Source organism: Hylaeus anthracinus, unplaced genomic scaffold (genome assembly GCF_026225885.1).
Source record: "Hylaeus anthracinus isolate JK02 unplaced genomic scaffold, UHH_iyHylAnth1.0_haploid 4, whole genome shotgun sequence".
Lineage (NCBI taxonomy): Eukaryota > Metazoa > Arthropoda > Insecta > Hymenoptera > Colletidae > Hylaeus > Hylaeus anthracinus.
In genome coordinates, this window is record NW_026535289.1 from 13040438 (window position 1) to 13060706 (window position 20269).

Consider the following 20269-nt stretch of genomic DNA (forward strand, 5'->3'; position numbering starts at 1 on the left):
CTGTCCGCACTGATAGTGATTAGATTAGTAGATTTGCATGGCACCACAGTGGTGCCACCGGACGGCATAGTGTTAATTGAACGAATCCTATGTACCAAACGCTATAGACGAAACAATGCAGAGATTATTGTTACTTAATTCTATTGAAACAATATTGTTTCAAACAATTAATTGCTATCGATATCGCAGTCGTTTAAGTTAACGGTGTTGGACGAAACGTTCGTCGAAACGAGATGGTGCTTCCGATATCGTTTTACTCTCGTTATTTTGGCGTAGTTGGTCCTGTTGCATAGAAAGCGCGCGTGTAGCGTGCAGGGGGTACGGAATGGCATGGTTTCGAAGTATGTGCCACACATCCTTCTAGGCTCGTCCCCTCTACCACCGCTGGCTGGCGGTCCTCGATGACCTCCGGCCTGTCAGTCCGCACCGAGAAGCCGTTCAGGCACCATCAGCATCCGCGTCTCTCTCTTCGCGTTCTCCCGAGGAGAGAAAAAGAGTGCGAGAGGGACAAAGAAGGGCGATAGAGGGGAAGTAAGAGAATCTCTTCTGTCCTATCCATCGCGATCTCGGAAGAACACGAGGCCCTTGAGGACGAAGGGGGAGAGGTGCCGACAGTGGCGGGCCCGATCTGTCCACTGTCAGGATGGCAAGGTGGTTGCTGATAGTTTCGTTAACCGGTCTTCTGGTTCACGAAGCGAGGAACGAGATCCTCACGCCGCCGTATTTCAATCTCGCCGAGGGCAAGGAGATCATCGCGTCGGCCACGTGTGGCGTCGACACCCCCGGCCCGGAACTCTACTGCAAACTCGTCGGTGCCAACGCCGACCAGCACGAAGACATCAATTTGATACAGGGTCAGGTCGGTATGCCTACATTCACCTTACCGTCTCGATAAGTAAAAATACACCGAGCTCTCGAATCGACTTCTTCTCCTATTCTTTTTCTATTCGTGTCGTTGCGATTCATTAGAAATGAAGATCATCCACGCGAATATCCACGCGATTCGTCGCTCACTAATTAAACGAGAGAAACGGGGAACGCGTTTGGTACGAAGGAGATTAATACGAGGAACGATTATAGAAATGTTGGAGAGAAATAAAACCATAATTCTCGACTGCAAGCCGAAACGCGGAATTTATTTAGTCGCGTGGAACGATCTGCGAAGACTCTTTGTCTCGGTTTACCGAGAAGCCGTTCTCGTTTCGATGCGTGGGGGTAATTTTCTATGAAGAGGACTGCGATTATTCTCTCGGATTGCTCCGATAATCCGCATCTAGCCTTCGATCCCTTGAAGTTTATTAAACACCGATAAGACGAGACTCGTACGATCGTTTGAGTGACTGGATCCGATATTTCTTTAAGATTTCAGAGTAAAAAAGAAATTAAAGAGGGAGCGTTAGAAATTTAGATTTCAATGTTCGTTTGAAGAATAAAGGACAAGCAATTTTCTTTTATTCGTAATACTTGAATACCTATCCAATACTTGAATAGTCTCACCGCAGACTGCAGACTTTCTGTCGGCTAACTGTCCGCCGAGTCGGCAAGAAAACAATACAAGCCGCCATACTGATTCATAGTTCGCCGATGGATCAGCAGTGATGGGCGAAACCCTAGTTTGTCTCATTTCCTTTTTCGAACATTCTTTAAAGAAGCAAACGAGACAGACACATCGGCGGATTTCGGATTTATTCGATGCCTAGGGTTTTGCCCATCTCTGTAGATCAGTTTGAACGCAATCCTGTAGTCCATCGAACTTATTTATCGGCCGATAGAAAGTCCGCAGTCCGCGAGGGCTCTAAAATCAAAGTTTCTCGACGGATTCATTCTCAACGCGCGTTCGCGTCGTTTGCGATCGCTGTTTCTGTATCGATCGATGAAAGACTTTCTTTCACGAATGACTTCATTCACGTTGGCTCTTATAAACGATTAGCGCGATCTCTTACCGCAATTCCAAGAACGAGATAGTGGCGCGCGTGTATTAACAGCTAACACCCGTTACAGTGACACACGGGAAACGAAACGGCATTACGTTAAACGATAACCAGCGTTGAAATGTTCGTTTGCACAACGAGAATAGTTGTACGTGATAGGTACGAACAATGTTTCACGATTAATTCCGAATTTACTGTCCGTTTTTCCAGTACATTTTCAACGTAAATAACGAAAAAAGAGAAGAGACCGGAAGTAGTTGAGTAAGCGGTCGGTTGCGTTGAGATTGATAAACTCTTGGACCGAAAGGACCAAATATAGATAAAAAATTTGGTTCGTGAGCGTAAATACGAGCTACGTAAATCTGTTTAGACTTATATCGAGATAACTGTCGAATAAACGTAACGGCGCATTGTTACAAATTTCGAAAAAATTTTGCTCGCTCGGAACTTCAATCGACCGAAATATTTGTTTCGATTAAATTTCATTTCGTCGTTATCAACGACGTGATTCGTCTTTTCTTTTCTTTTCGATTTTTTTTAGCGATGAGAGACTCGAAAAGATCGCCCGGTATCTCATTAATCGCGATCTACTTTCCTTGCCTCTCGACATTAAGTTCGCGTTCGCCGCGACAACGATGACCTAAACGTTTCTTACGATGGACGCTTTGGAATTGTTGTTATCGAGCGATTCATAAAGTCCAGGATACTTTGGTCAATGGCCATTCCGTATGGTGTTATGCGTGTCTATTTATACGGCCGAAAGAAAATGTCGCGTAGACTAGAAGTGAGAAGCCCGATAAGAGGCGGCTGATAAGGTTGACCTCTCGATAACATTTGACCATTTCGTCTTTTCAAATTCCGAACGGTCTAACCAACGGCGAGCGTGTCCCATAAAGACTCCTCGAGAAAAAAAAAATCCTAGTCCACTCGTGTCGCATATTTTTTGTGTTTGATAGAGTTCTCGAGTCCTGAATATTTTAACTAGAAATTGATAACGAAACTACGACGAAAGAAAGCAGAGAGAATGAGCTGCTATATTTGAAAATGGAATAAGTCCACTTAAAAAAAAAAGAAAAAAAAAAGAAAGAAATGAGTCAACGATAATTTTAGTAAGATATAGATACCTTCTCTCGATATTTATAATCATATATTCAATGGAGTACGACATTCCATAAAGGAAATAAGAAAATTTTGAAACAAAACAAACAAAAACAAAAAATATTCTTTTCAAGTAGAATAAGTCCATTCCTAATAATTATGATTAGAACAACGTTCTTATTGGAATTATTATTATCACGAATACTTCGCAATGTTAACTGCAAATGAGAAATAAGTTTAAAATTTAATTTTTTGTTTATTTGTAATTATCTTTTTAATACAAGTAAAATAAATTCTTCCTAAACTTGGTTATTCGTGTATTTACACGTCTCCATTGTAATTATTATTTTTTGCATAAAAAAGTTCATTTCAGTGAGGCTGGTGTCTATAAAAATACGAATATGTTGTTTTTGAAAGTGAAGCCCGTTTGGAGCTAAACGAACATCGTTTATTCTTTAAATCATTTTAATAATCACTGTATTCCGATCAAATTAAGCGTTTGCCAATATTTTTCAATTAATTCGAATGCAAACCCCCTTAAATATCTCGATACATGATAAAAAAAAAATGAACTTAATCCTGTGTACTTGTAGTTAAGTATGAAATTCGCTTTGTACACGTGCGTACAGGTATGCGATTACTGCGACCCGGACAACCCGGAGAAGGTACACCCGCCGGAGTATGCGGTCGACGGGATGGAAACCTGGTGGCAATCGCCGCCGCTTTCCAGAGGTATGAAGTACAACGAGGTGAACTTGACGATCAACCTGGGACAAGTATGTATCGTGAAAATCGTGAATCGAAATCCGCTATTTAATTTACGAAACAGAAACGTTTCGAGCGATCGATCTCGTTGCCGCGGTCGTTAATTTTATTTGACGCTACGCCGTCCGCACATCGAACCGAGATTTTTTCGTTTTGCAACGGTAGGACCGACCGATAGTTTTTGCATGGCACCGCGACGGTGCCATCGGCATCGGCGTCGATAGTTTTCGCACGACACCGCGGTGGTGCCACCGGACGGCGTGGCGTTAATCGGATATTTTTAAATAACGAGTGCTCGGGAGAGAGTAAGAATGGGGAATCGACGACAGCAGGAAACAATGAGCCTGTGGAATAAGTATTTTATCTGTAACGAATTGCTTTATCGCGTAGTAGGCGTTTTCCTGCATCGCGGCAAAGAATTATCTTCGCATTGCTTCCGGAGGACAATAGAAAACACGGGTTTTAGGGAGCGGGGCGAATGGTGCAGCAAGTAGATGCTTCTGACGATACATTATGAACTCGTATGCGTTATTTACAGGGGAGCAGTTCGAAAGCAAGAACAATCTCGGAATAAGTTCTTCGAAAGAACAAAATTTCGAAAAATCGATCGTTTCGCAATTAGTTTTTACATGTTCCCGTTTCCGGGTTGTGCTACTCGTCGCGAAAAGTGTACTCCTTGAGCAACGACTAGAAGTAGCAATTAGGAAGCCGTAGGTGAGAGAATCGCGTTGCAGCCACGGGGTTATTGTCTTTTCGCTAAGCAGTTTCCGAGAAGGACGCGTTTACGGCGCGCCGAAGCGCTCTTTCCCGTGCGTTCCCGGCCACATGTCCGGGAATTTCGGAGGAAGGCACGATCGTAATGTTCCCGAAAGCCCCGAACCCGACGCATATGTTTCTCAATCCTCAGTTTTTGCCTTGCCGCCGCTCTCTCCCTCGTACTATGCCACCCGGAGTCCGGAAAACGAATCCCTCGTGTAACGCCTCCGCGTCGAATACTCGAAACGACTACTGGCTATTCTTACACGGTTCGTTTTCGAATCAACGGTGCTCCCGAGTACGGGAAAATGAAAGAAGGTGGGTCGACGAGGACCACTTTTCGCCCATCGTAAACGAAATCGTACACTCGTAAAACAAAGTTTCAGGCTGCGACAAGTTTTCGATGTGTTTGTATACTTGAAAGTATTTTTTTTTTTTTTTAATATAAATTTTACGCGATAAATAAAATAGTAAATCGTAGGGACGTGCTCTTGCTTTTTCCTACATTATCGTCGTTCTTTTGATCATTGAATTATTAGGGAGGCCGAAAGCTTTCATTCAGTGAAAACTCGAAGGACTTTTTTAAAACGGGAATTCGATCAACTGCCTTTACGCTGGTAAATAGATTGAAAAGTAGAAAAAGTGATGGAAATTATTGATTGGTATTTAAAAGATTCTTTGATAAATAAACGTTCCTCGCCAGCGAAAGAAAATTTTTAAATTAATACTTTCTTTTTATTAAGAAGCTTTACACGAACCATATCAATTTATTATACGATGGGCGAAAAATAGCCGTAACCGATCCATATTCTTCAGGTTCGAATCGTTGCTACGATCCGCGAAGTTACGGTTTCGAGGATAAGGAGAACGAGACAAGCGAATGAAATAAAAGTCCTGAATCTGTTCCGCAGGAATTTCACGTGGCGTACGTTTACGTGAAGATGGCGAACTCCCCTAGACCCGGGCTTTGGGTGCTCGAGAAATCGAAGGATTACGGGAAAACCTGGTCCCCCTGGCAATACTTTTCGGACACCGCCAGCGATTGTGTGACTTACTTCGGCGTGGACAGCCAGAAACCCATCACTAGGGACGACAGCGTGATCTGCACCACGGAGTATTCGCAGATCGTTCCTCTGGAAGGCGGCGAGATACCGATTTCGATTTTGAACAACCGCCCTTCCGCCAAACACTACTTCAATTCGACTCTCTTGCAAGAATGGACGAGGGCGACGAACGTCAGGTTTCGCTTCTTGAGGACGAAGAACCTGCTGGGGCACCTGATGTCGTTGGTCAGAGAAGATCCAACCGTGACCAGAAGAGTAAGCGTGTCTCTGTTGTTGAATATCTCGGCAAACGAAACACTCGGGTTTTATATCCTCCACGGAGGCAATATATTTAACAGACAGAAAATAATTTAGATAGACGTGGAGACTCGATCACTCGAGTGACTCCAAAGTGACTCCGACACTCTGTAACAGATCGAGGATTCTCGTCTAATAAATAAACGATTAAATTTGTTTATTCGACCGTGTTTCAGTACTTTTACTCGATCAAAGACATCAGTATCGGCGGTCGTTGTATGTGCAACGGGCACGCGGACACGTGCGACGTACTGGACCCGAAGTTGCCGACGAAACTGTTCTGCAGATGCCAGCACAACACTTGCGGGCCCCAGTGCGCGACTTGTTGCAAAGGTTTCGAACAGAAGAAGTGGCGGCAGTCCACGGCGGTAAAGAAGTTTACGTGCGAACGTAAGAAACAGTATACCTATATCATCCGTACATATAGTTTCCTCTTAAAACTTTCAACGTTTATACTTGGTCAGCTTGCAACTGTTTCGGCCACTCGGACGAGTGCAAATACGATCCAGAGATCGACGAGAAGCACTTGTCTCTGGATATTTACGGGAACTACGAGGGCGGCGGCGTCTGTCAGAATTGCCGGGACAACACGGAAGGAGTGAACTGCAATCGGTGCAAGTCGCGTTTCTACAGACCGCGCGGCATGCCTCTCAACGCGACCGATGTCTGTCAACGTAAGATCTCACCCGATAACTACGATAATCCGCTTTAGCTTCGAACCGTACGGATCGAAACATCGATTTATCGTTACTCGACAGCCTGCAACTGCGACAATTTTTACTCGACCGGGAATTGCGCTGACGTGACGGGCAAATGCGAGTGCCGAAAGGAATACAGCCCGCCCGACTGCGACAGTTGCAACGACGGATACTTTGGATATCCGAAGTGCGTGCCTTGCCAGTGTCACCTGAAAGGAACGGACGGAGACTACTGCGAGGCGATCGACGGTTCCTGCCCCTGCAAACCAAATTACGCTGGCCATTATTGCAACCTCTGCGCGGAAGGCTATTACAATTTTCCGGACTGTTTGCGTAAGTAATATTTTCACCAGTAAATGTTTCTCGTTATACGATTACTCTTCCGATGGACTACTATGTATACGTGATTTCCAGCTTGCAGATGCAATCCACAGGGTTCCTTGAACGACATCTGCGACGTGGTCTCCGGTAACTGCACGTGTGAGAACAATTACGGTGGCAGGACGTGCGACATTTGCGAGGACGGTTACTTCAATTATCCCGTCTGTAAATGTACGTATTCGACGAATCAACACGTTGCCAGATTAATACTATTATTTCTACTGTGATCAAACTTTCTTCTCGGGCTATTGGAAGCTACGTAATCAAACATTTATCGCGATATTTATTCTTGTAACTCCGTCCGAGTTTTTCATTCGAATTCATCTGCATCGACAGTTACATTCAGAATGAATCTTTTTAGTTGTTCTATGAAAAGCTTCAGCGAAGAGTGTCGAGATATCCGTCGGAGTATCCCGATGAATAGTTATTTTAATGAAAATAACAGCGATTCGTTGTCACCTCAGATTGCAACTGCGACACGCGCGGAACTCAGCCGGAGATTTGCGATAAATCGGTCGGTGCCTGTCTTTGTAAAGAAGGATACGGGGGCCTCAGGTGCGATCAGTGCATCAGTGGATATTACGGATATCCGAATTGCAGGCCTTGCAATTGTAGCTCGGTAGGATCGTCCACCGTTAGCTGCGACGCCACAGGAAAATGCTCCTGCCTCACGAATTTCGCCGGGAAGACTTGCGACCAATGCAGTCCTGGATATTACATGTACCCGGAATGCACAGGTACTTTAAATATAATTACGCCTCAAGTAACCGTAGGAGTCTAAACCGTAGCGAGCCTAATTATCGTTTAATTATCGTAGCCTGCGACTGCGACAGCCACGGGTCCATCGGCGCTTCTTGCGACGCGGAGGGTAAATGCCAGTGTCGAGAGAATTTCGACGGCGTCAGATGCGGTCAATGCAAGGAGGGCTTTTACAATTTCCCCACCTGCGAGGGATGCAACTGCGACCCAGCAGGTGTACTCGAGACCTTTCAGGGATGCGGCTCTCTGCCCGCTGGCGAGCTCTGTCAGTGCAAGGATCGGGTCGAAGGAAGGATATGTAACGAATGCAAGCCGCTCTATTGGAATTTGCAACCTTACAATCCTCAGGGCTGCGAAGGTGAGAGAGCTCAATGGAAAATACATTGTATTCTTTCTCTATTTTCTTCTTTTTTTTTCTTCTTTGTTAAGATTGCCACTGCAACATACCTGGCGTTATTGGAAATATCGGCGAGTGCGATACAAAGAACGGTCAGTGCATCTGCAAGCCCGGAGTGATGGGCAGGAGTTGCGACCAGTGCGTAGATGGAACGTACAATCTGCAGGAGAGCAATTTCTTCGGGTGCACAGGTACGTACAATTCGCATCCCATAAATATTCACACCCTCTATGTCCGACTAGTGTGACTAAATTAAATAAATCTTACGATTGGTCGCCCTTCGATCAGATTGCGCCTGCGACATCGGTGGATCCGTCAGCTCGATATGCGACAAACAGACAGGCCAGTGCCAATGCCAGCCACGAGTCACCGGGCTTACCTGCAGAGAGCCACTGAAGGCTCACTACTTCCCCACGCTTCATCAATTCCAATACGAAGCGGAAGACGGTAGAACGCCCAGCAGCAGCCCTGTTCGTTACGGTTTCACCGAGGAGCTCTTTCCGGGGTACAGTTGGAAGGGATACGCGGTGTTCTCCGCCCTTCAAGACGAGATCATCTTGCCCGTTTATATCCAGAAGTCGTCCCTTTACCGAATGGTTCTGAGATACGTGAACCCGAACAACGAACCGATACTTGGCACCATCACCATCACTCCCGACAATCCATCGGGCGTGGAGCAGTACTTCAAAGTGAACTTCAAGCCAACGGTCAAACCATCGTTCGTGACCGTCGCTGGGGCCCACGGTAACCATCCCTCGCCTATGGTGATGGATCCAGGCCGTTGGTTCTTCAGGATCGCTACAAAGAAGAGCCTCTTCCTCGATTATTTCGTGCTGCTTCCATCCGAGTACTACGAGGCGTCTATTTTAACACAGGACGTGAACATACCGTGCGAGGTTGGGTACAAAGGACTCTGTCGCCACTACGGCTATCCGGACTTGACCAGATTCGACTCCGTTCTCGGGGCTGGTGGATTTTTGAACGAGAACGACGTCAGAATCCCTCTGACGGAATATTTCACGGAAAGAGACATTCTTCGAGAGATCGACAGGGAAGAGGTACCATTGATCAACGATAAACAAGAGGAGATACATTTCGATTTAAGAGTCTCGAAGCCGGGCCCGCACGTGCTGTTGGTGACGTACGTTACGCCGAAGGACGAGACCGTGACGTCTACGCTTCTTATAGAGGCGAACACCGTCGGCAAAGGAAAAGCTACTCTGTACCCATGCAAATATACGAGCATCTGCAGACAGGTCGTAACCGACACCTACGGCAGAGTGGCTGCCATGAACTTCCCTTCGAATTACGTCAGTTTAATCTTGACGGGCGAGCCCGTGTCCAACGTCGCCATCGACTCCGTCGTGGCAATCCCCTCGCATCAGTGGTCTCTGGATTACGTGAAGCCTAAATCCATCTGCGTTAAAAAAGACGGCGTTTGCGTGAAAGGCCAGTTCCCCGGAGCCGCCGATGCCAAAAAGATCGAGTTCGAGAGCGTCGGTACCGTCCCGGAATCCACGAACAGACCTATCGGTATATACGACAACGCCACCAAGCTGATCTACCTGGACGACAAGAACACGATGGTCGACATCCACGCTAAAGTCTTCCAACCGGGAGACTACACGTTCGTCGTTCAATATTATCAACCAGATTACCCGGAGTACGAGCTGGACGTTCTGGTGCAGAACGGAAAGTTCTACGAGGCGAAGATATCCGTTCCCCACTGCCCCAGCAACAGCGGTTGCCGCAGCGTCGTGAGGCAAATCGACGGGAACATCGGGTTCCAGCTGATCGAGAACTTCGTGATAACCTTCAAGGAGAGCACCGAGAACGGGATCTGGCTGGATTACATGCTGGTAGTCCCTAGCGAACAGTACAACGAGAAAATCCTCAAGAAGATTCAAGTAGACCAGACGAAGGAGTTCATTAAGAAGTGCGGGTACAATCACTTCCACATCAACATCACCAAGGAGGGATTCTGTCGCGATTCGATTTTCTCGCTAACGGCGAACTACAACAACCGCGCTCTGCCGTGCAACTGCGACATAGACGGCACCAGAAGTTTCGAGTGCGAGAAGTTCGGCGGACAGTGCCCGTGCAAGCCCAACATCATAGGCAGACGATGCGAAATCTGCAAGACCGGGTTCTACGGGTTCCCCAATTGCAGGCCGTGCAGTTGCCCCAGCACCGCCCTTTGCGAGCCGGAAACAGGAGCGTGTATCTGCCCGTCGAGGGTCACGGGCGAACGATGCGATCAGTGCGAAGTAGGAACGTACGGGTTCCACCCGATAATCGGCTGCGAGGAGTGCAACTGCTCCCCCGTCGGCGTCGTCGACGGCGACATGCAGTGCGATCTTCTGACCGGCAGTTGCAGGTGCAAGGAAAACGTGGTCGGTAGGCAATGCGAAAAGTGTCGGTCCGGGTACTCGCAGTTCCCGCATTGCGAGGCGTGCGACTGCGACGTAAGGGGCACGACCGCCGACATTTGCGACCAGTACACCGCCGAGTGTTACTGCAAACCGAACGTCCAAGGTTCTGCTTGCGACGTTTGTAAAGAGGGCACCTTCAATATCCAAGAGAGGAACGAGGACGGCTGCACCAAGTGCTTCTGCTTCGGCAAGACCACCAGATGCGTGTCCGCGAACCTCTACAGGACCCACGTGTTCGACATGACCGGCTGGGGCCTCGCCGTGTCGGCCGAGAAGGGCGCGAACTTGATGTCCTTGACGACGTACCCGCAAGAGCTGAACGAGACCACCGTCGCGACCAGTCTAACCGGCAACGACACTTCCGGGGAGGTTGTTTACTTCTCAGCGCCGGACGCTTACCTGGGAAAGAAATTAACGTCCTACGGGGGTCACCTAAATTACACCGTTCACTACAGCACGGGACTTTTCGGTAACGCGGTCAGCGCGGCTGACGTGATCCTTCAAGGTTACGACACGACGTTGTTCTACTACGCCGACGAGCAGCCCCCGTCGTTCACGATATTTCAGGCGTCCCTGGAATTGATCGAGTCGAACTTCATCACTCACAATCGACTCAGCGCTACCAGGGAACAACTCATGGTGGTTCTCGAGAATCTTCGGGGCATACATATCCGAGCGACTTACTGGAACCCCAGTATCCAGGCATCCTTGTCCTACGTGCTTCTGGACGTGACCACCGAGTTTTATTCGGCCCAGTACAACGTTCCTGCTGGCAGCGTCGAACAATGCCAGTGCCCACCAAATTACCAAGGACTCTCTTGCGAAGAATGCGCGCCGGGCTACTATAGGGTGCAGTCCGGTCCTCACGGAGGATGCGTTCGTTGCGAGTGCAACGGCCACGCTGATACTTGCGACGTCAACACCGGAATATGCTTGGTAAATCTAAATACGTGTACAGAAAGTATCGTAGAAACGTTGTATGTATTTTGGTTGTTTATATTTTATAGCGGCATGGGCATTTTCTGCCGTACCCTGTATAACTTTTCACTCTTGTAACACAAAAGATTCGTCGGGACCAGACAACGCAATCACCTTTAGTCAAGCTTACATTTAATTACGTAAAGTGATCAACACAAAGCGTTCAATATATTTTTACACGCGAACGTTAATTTCATTTCGATTCCCGCGATAACTAACTATCCCGGTAACCCGGAATCGTCGATAAATTTCTAAGAAAAATCTTTCGATCGCAGAATTGCAAAGACGGGACCACGGGCGATCACTGCGAGCTCTGCCAGGAAGGCTATTACGGTAACGCCACCGGCGGAACCCCAACGGATTGTCTGATCTGCGCCTGCCCGCTACCCGTTCCCTCGAACAACTTCGCCACCGGTTGCGACGTGAACGAAGAAGGTAACAAGATAAGCTGCGACTGCCTTCCGGGCTACTACGGGGCCCGCTGCGAGGTCTGCGCTTCCGGTTACTACGGGAACCCGGAGGCGTACGACGATTATTGCAAACCCTGCGAGTGTTCCGGGAACATCGACACGAATCAAGTCGGCTCCTGCGACTCGATAACGGGCGAGTGTTTGTCGTGTTTGAACAACACGTACGGAACGGCCTGCAACATCTGCGCGCCCGGGTTCTTCGGGGACGCCGTCGAGAGAAAGGATTGCCGGAGCTGCGTGTGCGAGGAGTGCGGGATGGAGCACTGCGACAGCTACACCGGCAAGTGCTTCTGTCGCGAGAACGTCGTCGGGGACAGATGCGACCGTTGCGAAGACGACCACTACGGTTACGATAGTTGCGACGGGTGCAAGGCTTGCGATTGCGAGGTGGCATCCGAGAGCAGCCAGTGCGACGAGAACACGGGCCAGTGCAAATGCAGGCCTGGCGTCACTGGACGCAGATGCGACCAGTGCGTTCCGGGATACTGGAATTACGGACCCGGAGGATGCACCTCGTGCGGGTGCAATACCGGGTACTCGGTCGGGGTGTCCTGCAACACCACTACCGGCCAGTGTACGTGTTTACCAGGTGTTGTAGGGGAGAAATGCGACCATTGTCCGTACAGGCACGTCCTGATTCCGGGGCAAGGATGCTTCGCCTGCGACTCGTGTCACGGAGACTTGTTGGACGTCACCGACGACCTGTCCAATCTGTTGGACCCTGTATTCAGGGAGTACAGTTCAGTTGCCGAGAGCTACTTCACCACTCAACGGCTCAAGTTCATCAACGACACGGCGAACGATCTGTATCCACAGGTAATACTCCTCGATCCCAGCCGTGTGAACTTTCTGCCCCTCCAACAAGAAGTGAAGAGGCTGGAGTCGGAGGTTTCGAACCAGAAACGCGAGATCGATTTCACCGCGGAGGACAGCGTGAACTGGAAGTTCGCGGCCGAGAACACGTTGAAGAACATGAATTACCTGGAGTCGGACGTGATCGAGGAGATCGACTTCGCGAGGTCTACCGTCTCCGAGGTGGAGTCCTTGGCGCTGAACATCGACGTGGATAACGGCGGTAAGGTGGACAGCGCGTTGAAAGAGGCTACGGAGATCCTGAAGAGGATCCAGGACGTGTCGTTCGTAAAGTTCCGCGATCGCGCGACGGACCAGGCCGACACGGCCAACATCCTCGTGTCGAGCATGTTCGAGTACAACGCGCCGGTGGACAATTTGCTGGCGATCGCCGGAGATTTGGGCAAGAAGATCCGAAACGTGACCGGCAAGATGGACGATCTCGAGGAGATCGTCTGGAACGCACAGGAATTGGCGAGCAAGGTCGACAGGTTGAACCAAGAGAACAGAATCGCCGCGGACACGGGAAATTTCGACGTGGTGAAGAATGCCACCGGCGAAGCGGAGGAGGACACGTTGGCAGGCGAGGAGCTGAACAAAAACGCCACCGAGTGCATCGAGATAGCGAGCCGGAACGTCGCGGCCCTCACCAGAGACGCGATGGACGAATCCATGGATACGTTGAACGCGACGATCATCGAGAACGATTTAATGCTGGTGGAGCTGGTCGAACCGGTTCAAAACGCGCGCGACCACGCGGAGTATCTCTACAATCGTTCCTTAGATTTGGACGACCTGCTGACGGACACGAGAAACACGGACGCCGTGAAAGCGGTTTCCGCTTACAGAAACATCGGAACGGCCATCGAGGAAGCCCACGAAGCAGCAGCCGACGCCATCGACGCCGCCAACAACGCGACCGGTTTGTCCGACGGGATCAAGCAGAGGATGCTCGACTCGCGAAACGCGTCTCTGCGTTTACTGGGATCCGCCAGGGACACCTCGGAGAAGACCAGAGGGAAACCCGAGGAGGACCTGCGGAACGCTCGAATGGACGCCACCTCGATTTTCGATCAAAACAAGCGCAACAAGGACCTCTTGGACAACGTCGACAAGATCCTTTCCGGTATCCCGCCGCCCACTTCGACGATCGCTCAGGCCGCCATGGACCAGGTCGTAAACGTCGGAGAGAGTATCGAGCGGTCCGTAGACGATATGAACAGGGTCGTTAACGAGATACCGGCGGACCTTAAGAAGACGAAACAGCTGTCGAAGAACATTTCGGAATTCATGCGCGACGTGTCCCAGGCACAGAGACAGCTCGACATCGTCGACGGGCACGTTCCCCGTATCGCCGCGATGTTGAACGGTTTGAACGACAACCAGAGAGCGATCGACGCGCAAGGGAACGACCTTCACGGCAAGATCGAAACGTTGAAGAGTAAAATCGCGAACGCGAGAGAATTGGCGGATCGTTTCGAGACCGGTCTGACGTTCTATAGAAACACCACGCTCGAGTTGAAGAATCCTGAAAGTCTTCCTCTGTTGGCTACCTCTACCAAAGTCTCTCTGTATTTCAGAACGAATAAAACCAACGGTTTCCTGTTGTACCTCGGGAACGAGGAGAACGCGAAATTGCCGTGGTCGAAGACTCGCGACTTCATGGCTCTCTTGATAGAGAGCGGATATCCGGTGCTGATCATCGACCTGGGCTCCGGGCCCGAGAAGATCATCAACCCGAAGTTCGTGTCCGACAACGTATGGCGACAGATAATCGTCGATAGAACGGGGAAGAACGTGAAGCTGATTATCCGCGAAGACATCGGCGAGGGCAAGGATCGTCTCTACGAAAAGGGACACGTGTTGCCGGGCTCGTACTCGATATTCGACGTCGACCAAGAGCATTCGAAGCTGTTCGTAGGCGGCTACCCTTCTTCGTTCAACATGCAAAACGCCGTGACCGCGTCCTCGTTCGAGGGCGAAATGGAAGAGCTAGCGATCGGCGAGATACCGGTTTCGTTCTGGAACTTCGTAGATGGGGAGAACAATCAGAAGGAGGCGCTCGAAAGGGACAAACTGGTGAACTTCCAACCGAGCACCGGATACAGATTCGACAGGCACGGGTACGCTATCCTCAGCAAGAGGAACTTGAAGATATCCCCGGACAGCAAGAAGTTCAGTATCAAGCTCAACTTCAAGACGTTCGCGGAGAACGGGCTGATATACTTGATGGGAAAAGGCAAGCAGTTCCTCTCTCTGGAAACGAGGAACGGTCATGTACTCTATCAGTACGATCTCGGCGACGGAGAAACGAGCCTGAGATCTTCGGGCAAGTATAACGACGGGAACTGGCATAATCTGGAGGCTCTTAGGTTCGAGAAAATGGGCGTTTTGAAGGTCGACGGTGTCGACCTGGTAAACAGCAAGGCTGCGGCTGGAAACAGCAAGAACTTGGTGTCCTCCGATCACATCTACTTTGGTGGGTACCCGCCGAATGCCAAGCATCCTTACGGTCCTGTGACCAACGAAGGCTTCGAAGGTTGCATCGATCAAGTGGTTATCCTAGACACGGTGGTCGATTTGACTCGCAACATTCAAGCGTTCGGAGTCATTCCTGGCTGCCCAGCGAGGGTAAGATTTTCAATTAACGCACTGTTGACCGGTCGCGAGTACTTCCGTTATCTATTTCAATTTATGAAACTCAGAACGATATAGAATACTAGCTGTCCCTGTGATGAAATCTCCGTGAAATTTCTGTGTAAAATTACCGGTCAACAATGTATCGATTCCGTCTCACATTCCGTTTTCAAATATCGCCGATAGTTGCAAGAATTGAACGAAACTGTATTTATCCCTTAGTTCGCCAGTCTGGTCTCCTTCGAAGAGGGTACACCCGGTTACGTGAAATGGCCGAACGTTTCCGTATCGGACACCCTCCAAGTGAACCTCAAGTTCAAGACTCTAGCGAGCGACGGTCTAATTTTCTACATAACCGATCACGACACAGGCGCGGTTAGTTTTCTGTCGCTGATCGACGGTATACTGGTCTTCGACAGCCAGGGCAAAGAATTGAAGACGAGCCTGTCCGGCATCAAGTTCAACGACAACGAGTGGCACGTGGTTACGGCCACCCACACGATAGACTCTTTGAAACTCGACATCGACGATACCAAAAATTACAATACCGACTTCGAACCGCAACCGTTCTTCGTACCTAACGGCAGCATGTACATCGGTGGACTGCCAGCTACATTCGGCATCCTCCAAACCGGCATGATGACTCCGTTCGTTGGTTGCATCGGTGACGCGACGCTCAACGGCGCCATCATCAACTTCGCCAACACCACTGATAGACCTCACGCTTTCCTGGGAAAATGCAAGAGTGGAGATCTATCCTGTACGTGGACTTGAATTTTTTATTAGGTCGTCCCGCAAGTTCATGCTGCAGACTGTCCCGATATTTAATTAGAAAATATATATGAGTATATATAGTAGTATATATATATATATATATATTATAAAATGAGATTACCTTTTTCTTTATAACACTTAAGGGTATGTTTCGCATATTAATTCGACTAGCAGAAGTATAAGTGGCATGAACTTTTAGCACGACCTAATATTATAAAAACGATAGGATAACAAACTTAGACAACGTGCGACTAGCGCTTTTCAACCCCGAATAATTCTAGTAAACGTTTGTTTACTAGAAATAGTAGACTAGTAGTAGAATAGTAGAATAGTAGAATAGTAGAATTCTAGTAGACGATTATTGCGTCATTGCGTGGATTTCTCCGTAAAATAGAATCCGAACAAGATGAACTGGTAGCTCAAGGTCTTTGCATGAAATACGCGAGCGATAGTCTTGGGCAGCTAGTTGACTTTGTTCTCATCATTACTTACGCATTATTACTCGTGAACGACATCGACGATTTTTATTGTACGCAGCTATACCATCGGTAACCGAACCGGAACCGGATGTATTACCGCCGTTGCTACCAACGGAGAGTCTAGACGACAATGTCGAGATATCCACCCATATAAGTAAGTACACTGATTAATAACATAATTAGTAGCAATGTTATTGCCCGTATCTGGCTAGAACAATCTAATGTTAATCTATAATCTCGCCATTTCGCTAGATGTCGTAGACGTTGATTTGGAAAAAGGAACAGATGATGAAGAACCTCGTAACACAGGGGGTCGCGGTGATTATAACGAAGAATTTACTACGACCACCGAGCCTACGTCTACCCAAAGACCAACGCCAGTCCACGTGGATCAGTGCCGATTGCCTTACTACCCGGCGGATGATCCTGACTTGGATAACGCTTGGAGATTCGGTACGATGCGTCGACGATTATCGTCCAATCCATATCGTTGCGACAAACTAAGGAAGGAATTCTGAAAATTCATTATGTTTCCAGGCACCGCGAGAAACAGCAGATTGGAGTACAGATCTTTGAACGGCAGATACAAGAACGACTACGACTTCCAAATTGACGTTAAAACTATGGCTGAAGATGGAATTATATTCTACACTTCGGATCTCGATAATCAGAGTTTAATCGCCGTGTACGTCAGCGGTGGAAAGGTACGCCGAGAACAGTTTCTTTTTTATTCGCATCCGATGTAAACGGATAACAATATATTTTTTGTTTACTCCTTCAAGCTTCATTATAAATTCGACTGTGGAAGCGGGCCCGCTTTACTGGTCAGCGAAAAAAGGATAAACGACAATCAATGGCATACGGTCATATTCAAGAGAGAGGGAAATTACGGAGAGCTGCTCGTCGACGAAGACTCACGGGTAACAGGATATTCCGAAGGACCCTCGGGAACTATGAACGTGAGCCCGCCGTTCTACGTGGGTGGCGTCCTGCAGGATGCATTCAACAAAGTGTATAATACGATTGTAAGCATTTTTTTACAGTGTAGAATTTAGTACAGATATTACTTTCTTCAAACTACTGACGTCGCTCTAGCATCGCTTGGAAGCTTTGAATAGCGTCGACTATTCCCGATTTCGTATAAAGAGTCTTACGCTGATTTTCAACGAAAAAAATGATGATTCTCGTTTGATTCAGGGTACAAATGAAACGTTCAACGGATGTCTAGGAAACTTTATGGTAAACGGACAGCCAGTTGGTGAACCGATAAACAAAGTAGGCGTGATTCCATGTTCGAAACGGGTGGAACCAGGACTATTTTTCTTCCCAGGCAATGGTAGCAATTTGTTCAGAGCGCGTACGTACTTTATAATGTATATTCGATTTGATATTAAATATTACGCGTAGAGTCTTATGAAAATTTCATTTTTATGCGACATTAGTGGATAGGTTCACAGTCGGCAGAACAGTCGATATCCAAATGGACATCAAGCCACGTTCCGCGTCCGGCCACTTGTTGTCTGTTCATGGAAAAAGGGATTACCTGGTATTGGAGATGATAAACGGAACTGTCAAGTTCCTTGTGAAAACTGCAAAGGGCTCGATAGAAACTTCCGTCGAACCAACAAATACGAATTCCCTGTGCGATGGCAATTGGCACAATATTCGAGGTGAAATACCCCGTTCCCTTACTAAGCTTTCACATTTCTATCCTCAGGAGATCAACATCTATGTGTCGATGGAAGCTTTTCGATTTAAATTAAAATAAATGTTCTCACTTGTTTTATACAGCTGTCAAGCAGAAGAATTCCGTAATTTTGTCAGTGGACCACAAAGCATCCCCGCCAGGTATCGGTGGTAAAAATGTGGCCGGAGTTCTGTCGAAACATCCGATCTTCATCGGTGGTCATCCGATGCTTGGAAAGAGGTTGCGAGGAAGCACCTCGCAAGCACAGTACGTTGGATGTATCACAAATATTCACATCAACATGATACCGATAAGTCTGGGCCCGGAACGTGCGTACGGAAAAGTTATTGCTGGCGTGTGTCCAACGATATAAAAATAAAAGTACACTTATAACGAATTAACGTAGCGTTGCAATTTTTTTTTTTTTTTTTTGGTAAATAATTCTTTAAATCTTTTAAATCTTCTAGACGCCTGAATCGTATACACGAATTATTATGTAACAGAGAAAACTGTTGTTACGATACTTAAAGAATCATTAAGTAATTTTAATTTTGTAAAGTTGAACGATTCCTGTTTTTTTTTTTTTTCTTAATCCTTCTTTTTATATTAATGTATATTTTAGTATTTTTAAGAGTTCAGAGCAATCGAAAGAAAATTGAAATCGTCAGACATCGAACGCTGTATCTCAGGGTTTAGTTATCAATGTAGTAAGCTTTCATGAAAAATATCAAACGTTTACAGCGTTTTGTGAAATACGAAGTTTCGATATATATATACATATATATACATACAAAAACGAAATTTTAAAAGACTGAACGTCGTTATGTATGCATCTTTCATCGTTTATGACGGAGGATAAAACCACGTATGCCTGGTGTATCACATCCATTAACAATTATTTAAGTACAAGAGTAAGCTATTTTACTTCAATTAAAGTTACATAAATTATCAGGTTTTAATGTAAATTTAAAGCTAATTGTTCGGAAGGTATTGTAACGCGCAACCAAAGAAAATTACATTACGTTGAAAGGCATGTTATGAAATATCGCGGAAAAATAATTGCACGATCTTCTCTTAGTAAAAATAAAAACATATATGGAGAAATTGAAACAGAAGTTAATGAAACAATATAAATAAAAATGTGATGCTTACGGAATCACTCTTTTTTATACTTTGAGTTACATCTCATTATAAGTAGAGAAAAGTTTAGTCGTAAAATACGTACAACTTCGAGAACACGTTATAGTGTATCGGGGATGCAATACTCCATATAATTTGTCGTTTAACTTTATTGCATACTTGTTGGTGATACACTCATTACGGAGTTCGAAAATTATGTAACATTATCATATGCAAGTAAAATGAAATAAACTAAAGTATGCATTAAATGACTGACAATACACAAAAATCAGATTAATCATAGTTACTATAATAACTATCAACCTGTGTATAAAATTCCCTTCAATCTTTGAATATGCATAGCTTTCTCGATGCAAACTGCATCGAGTTCTAAGGATGTATAATGTTAAAATATATATTTATATCAACAATATTCTATGCAACTTATTACTATAAGCAATGTTAATTTCCTTCCATACAAACACATTTTACGATAGGAAAAAAATGATTAAAAATGTTATTAACAAAAATAATAACAAGAAAACTTCGATTTGGAATTAAATGAAAAATTATATTCCGAGTAAAAGAATATTTTTAGTATAAAAACAGGATGACATGTAAAATAAAAAAAAAATTAAACATGAAAGTATAAACCAGTTATAACACATAAGCAGGATGTCATATTTACTACAAAA

At 46.7% G+C, this 20269-nt stretch overlaps 1 protein-coding gene across 1 annotated transcript; it reads left to right on the forward strand.

Moving 5' to 3' along the window:
• Positions 1 to 74: 74 nt before the first annotated feature.
• On the forward strand, positions 75 to 18836 carry LOC128894805 (laminin subunit alpha). Its single transcript, XM_054156798.1, has 20 exons — positions 75 to 859; positions 3659 to 3805; positions 5462 to 5869; positions 6088 to 6301; positions 6376 to 6585; positions 6670 to 6942; positions 7024 to 7161; positions 7455 to 7727; positions 7808 to 8107; positions 8179 to 8337; positions 8435 to 11514; positions 11832 to 15509; positions 15738 to 16275; positions 16827 to 16922; positions 17021 to 17221; positions 17306 to 17472; positions 17551 to 17793; positions 17966 to 18125; positions 18211 to 18438; positions 18560 to 18836. Exons 1-20 carry the CDS (start codon positions 644 to 646, stop codon positions 18826 to 18828), a joined length of 10998 nt encoding a protein of 3665 aa, XP_054012773.1. The 5' UTR covers positions 75 to 643; the 3' UTR covers positions 18829 to 18836.
• Positions 18837 to 20269: the final 1433 nt, after the last annotated feature.

Bases quoted from the DNA above. Each gene is read 5' to 3' on its own strand.
- LOC128894805 (XM_054156798.1), top strand. From the start codon at position 644: ATGGCAAGGTGGTTGCTGATAGTTTCGTTAACCGGTCTTCTGGTTCAC. The intron at 6,586-6,669 runs GTAAGATCTCAC...GTTACTCGACAG, and splicing joins CGCGACCGATGTCTGTCAAC to CCTGCAACTGCGACAATTTT. The intron at 17,222-17,305 runs GTACGATGCGTC...TTATGTTTCCAG, and splicing joins GGATAACGCTTGGAGATTCG to GCACCGCGAGAAACAGCAGA.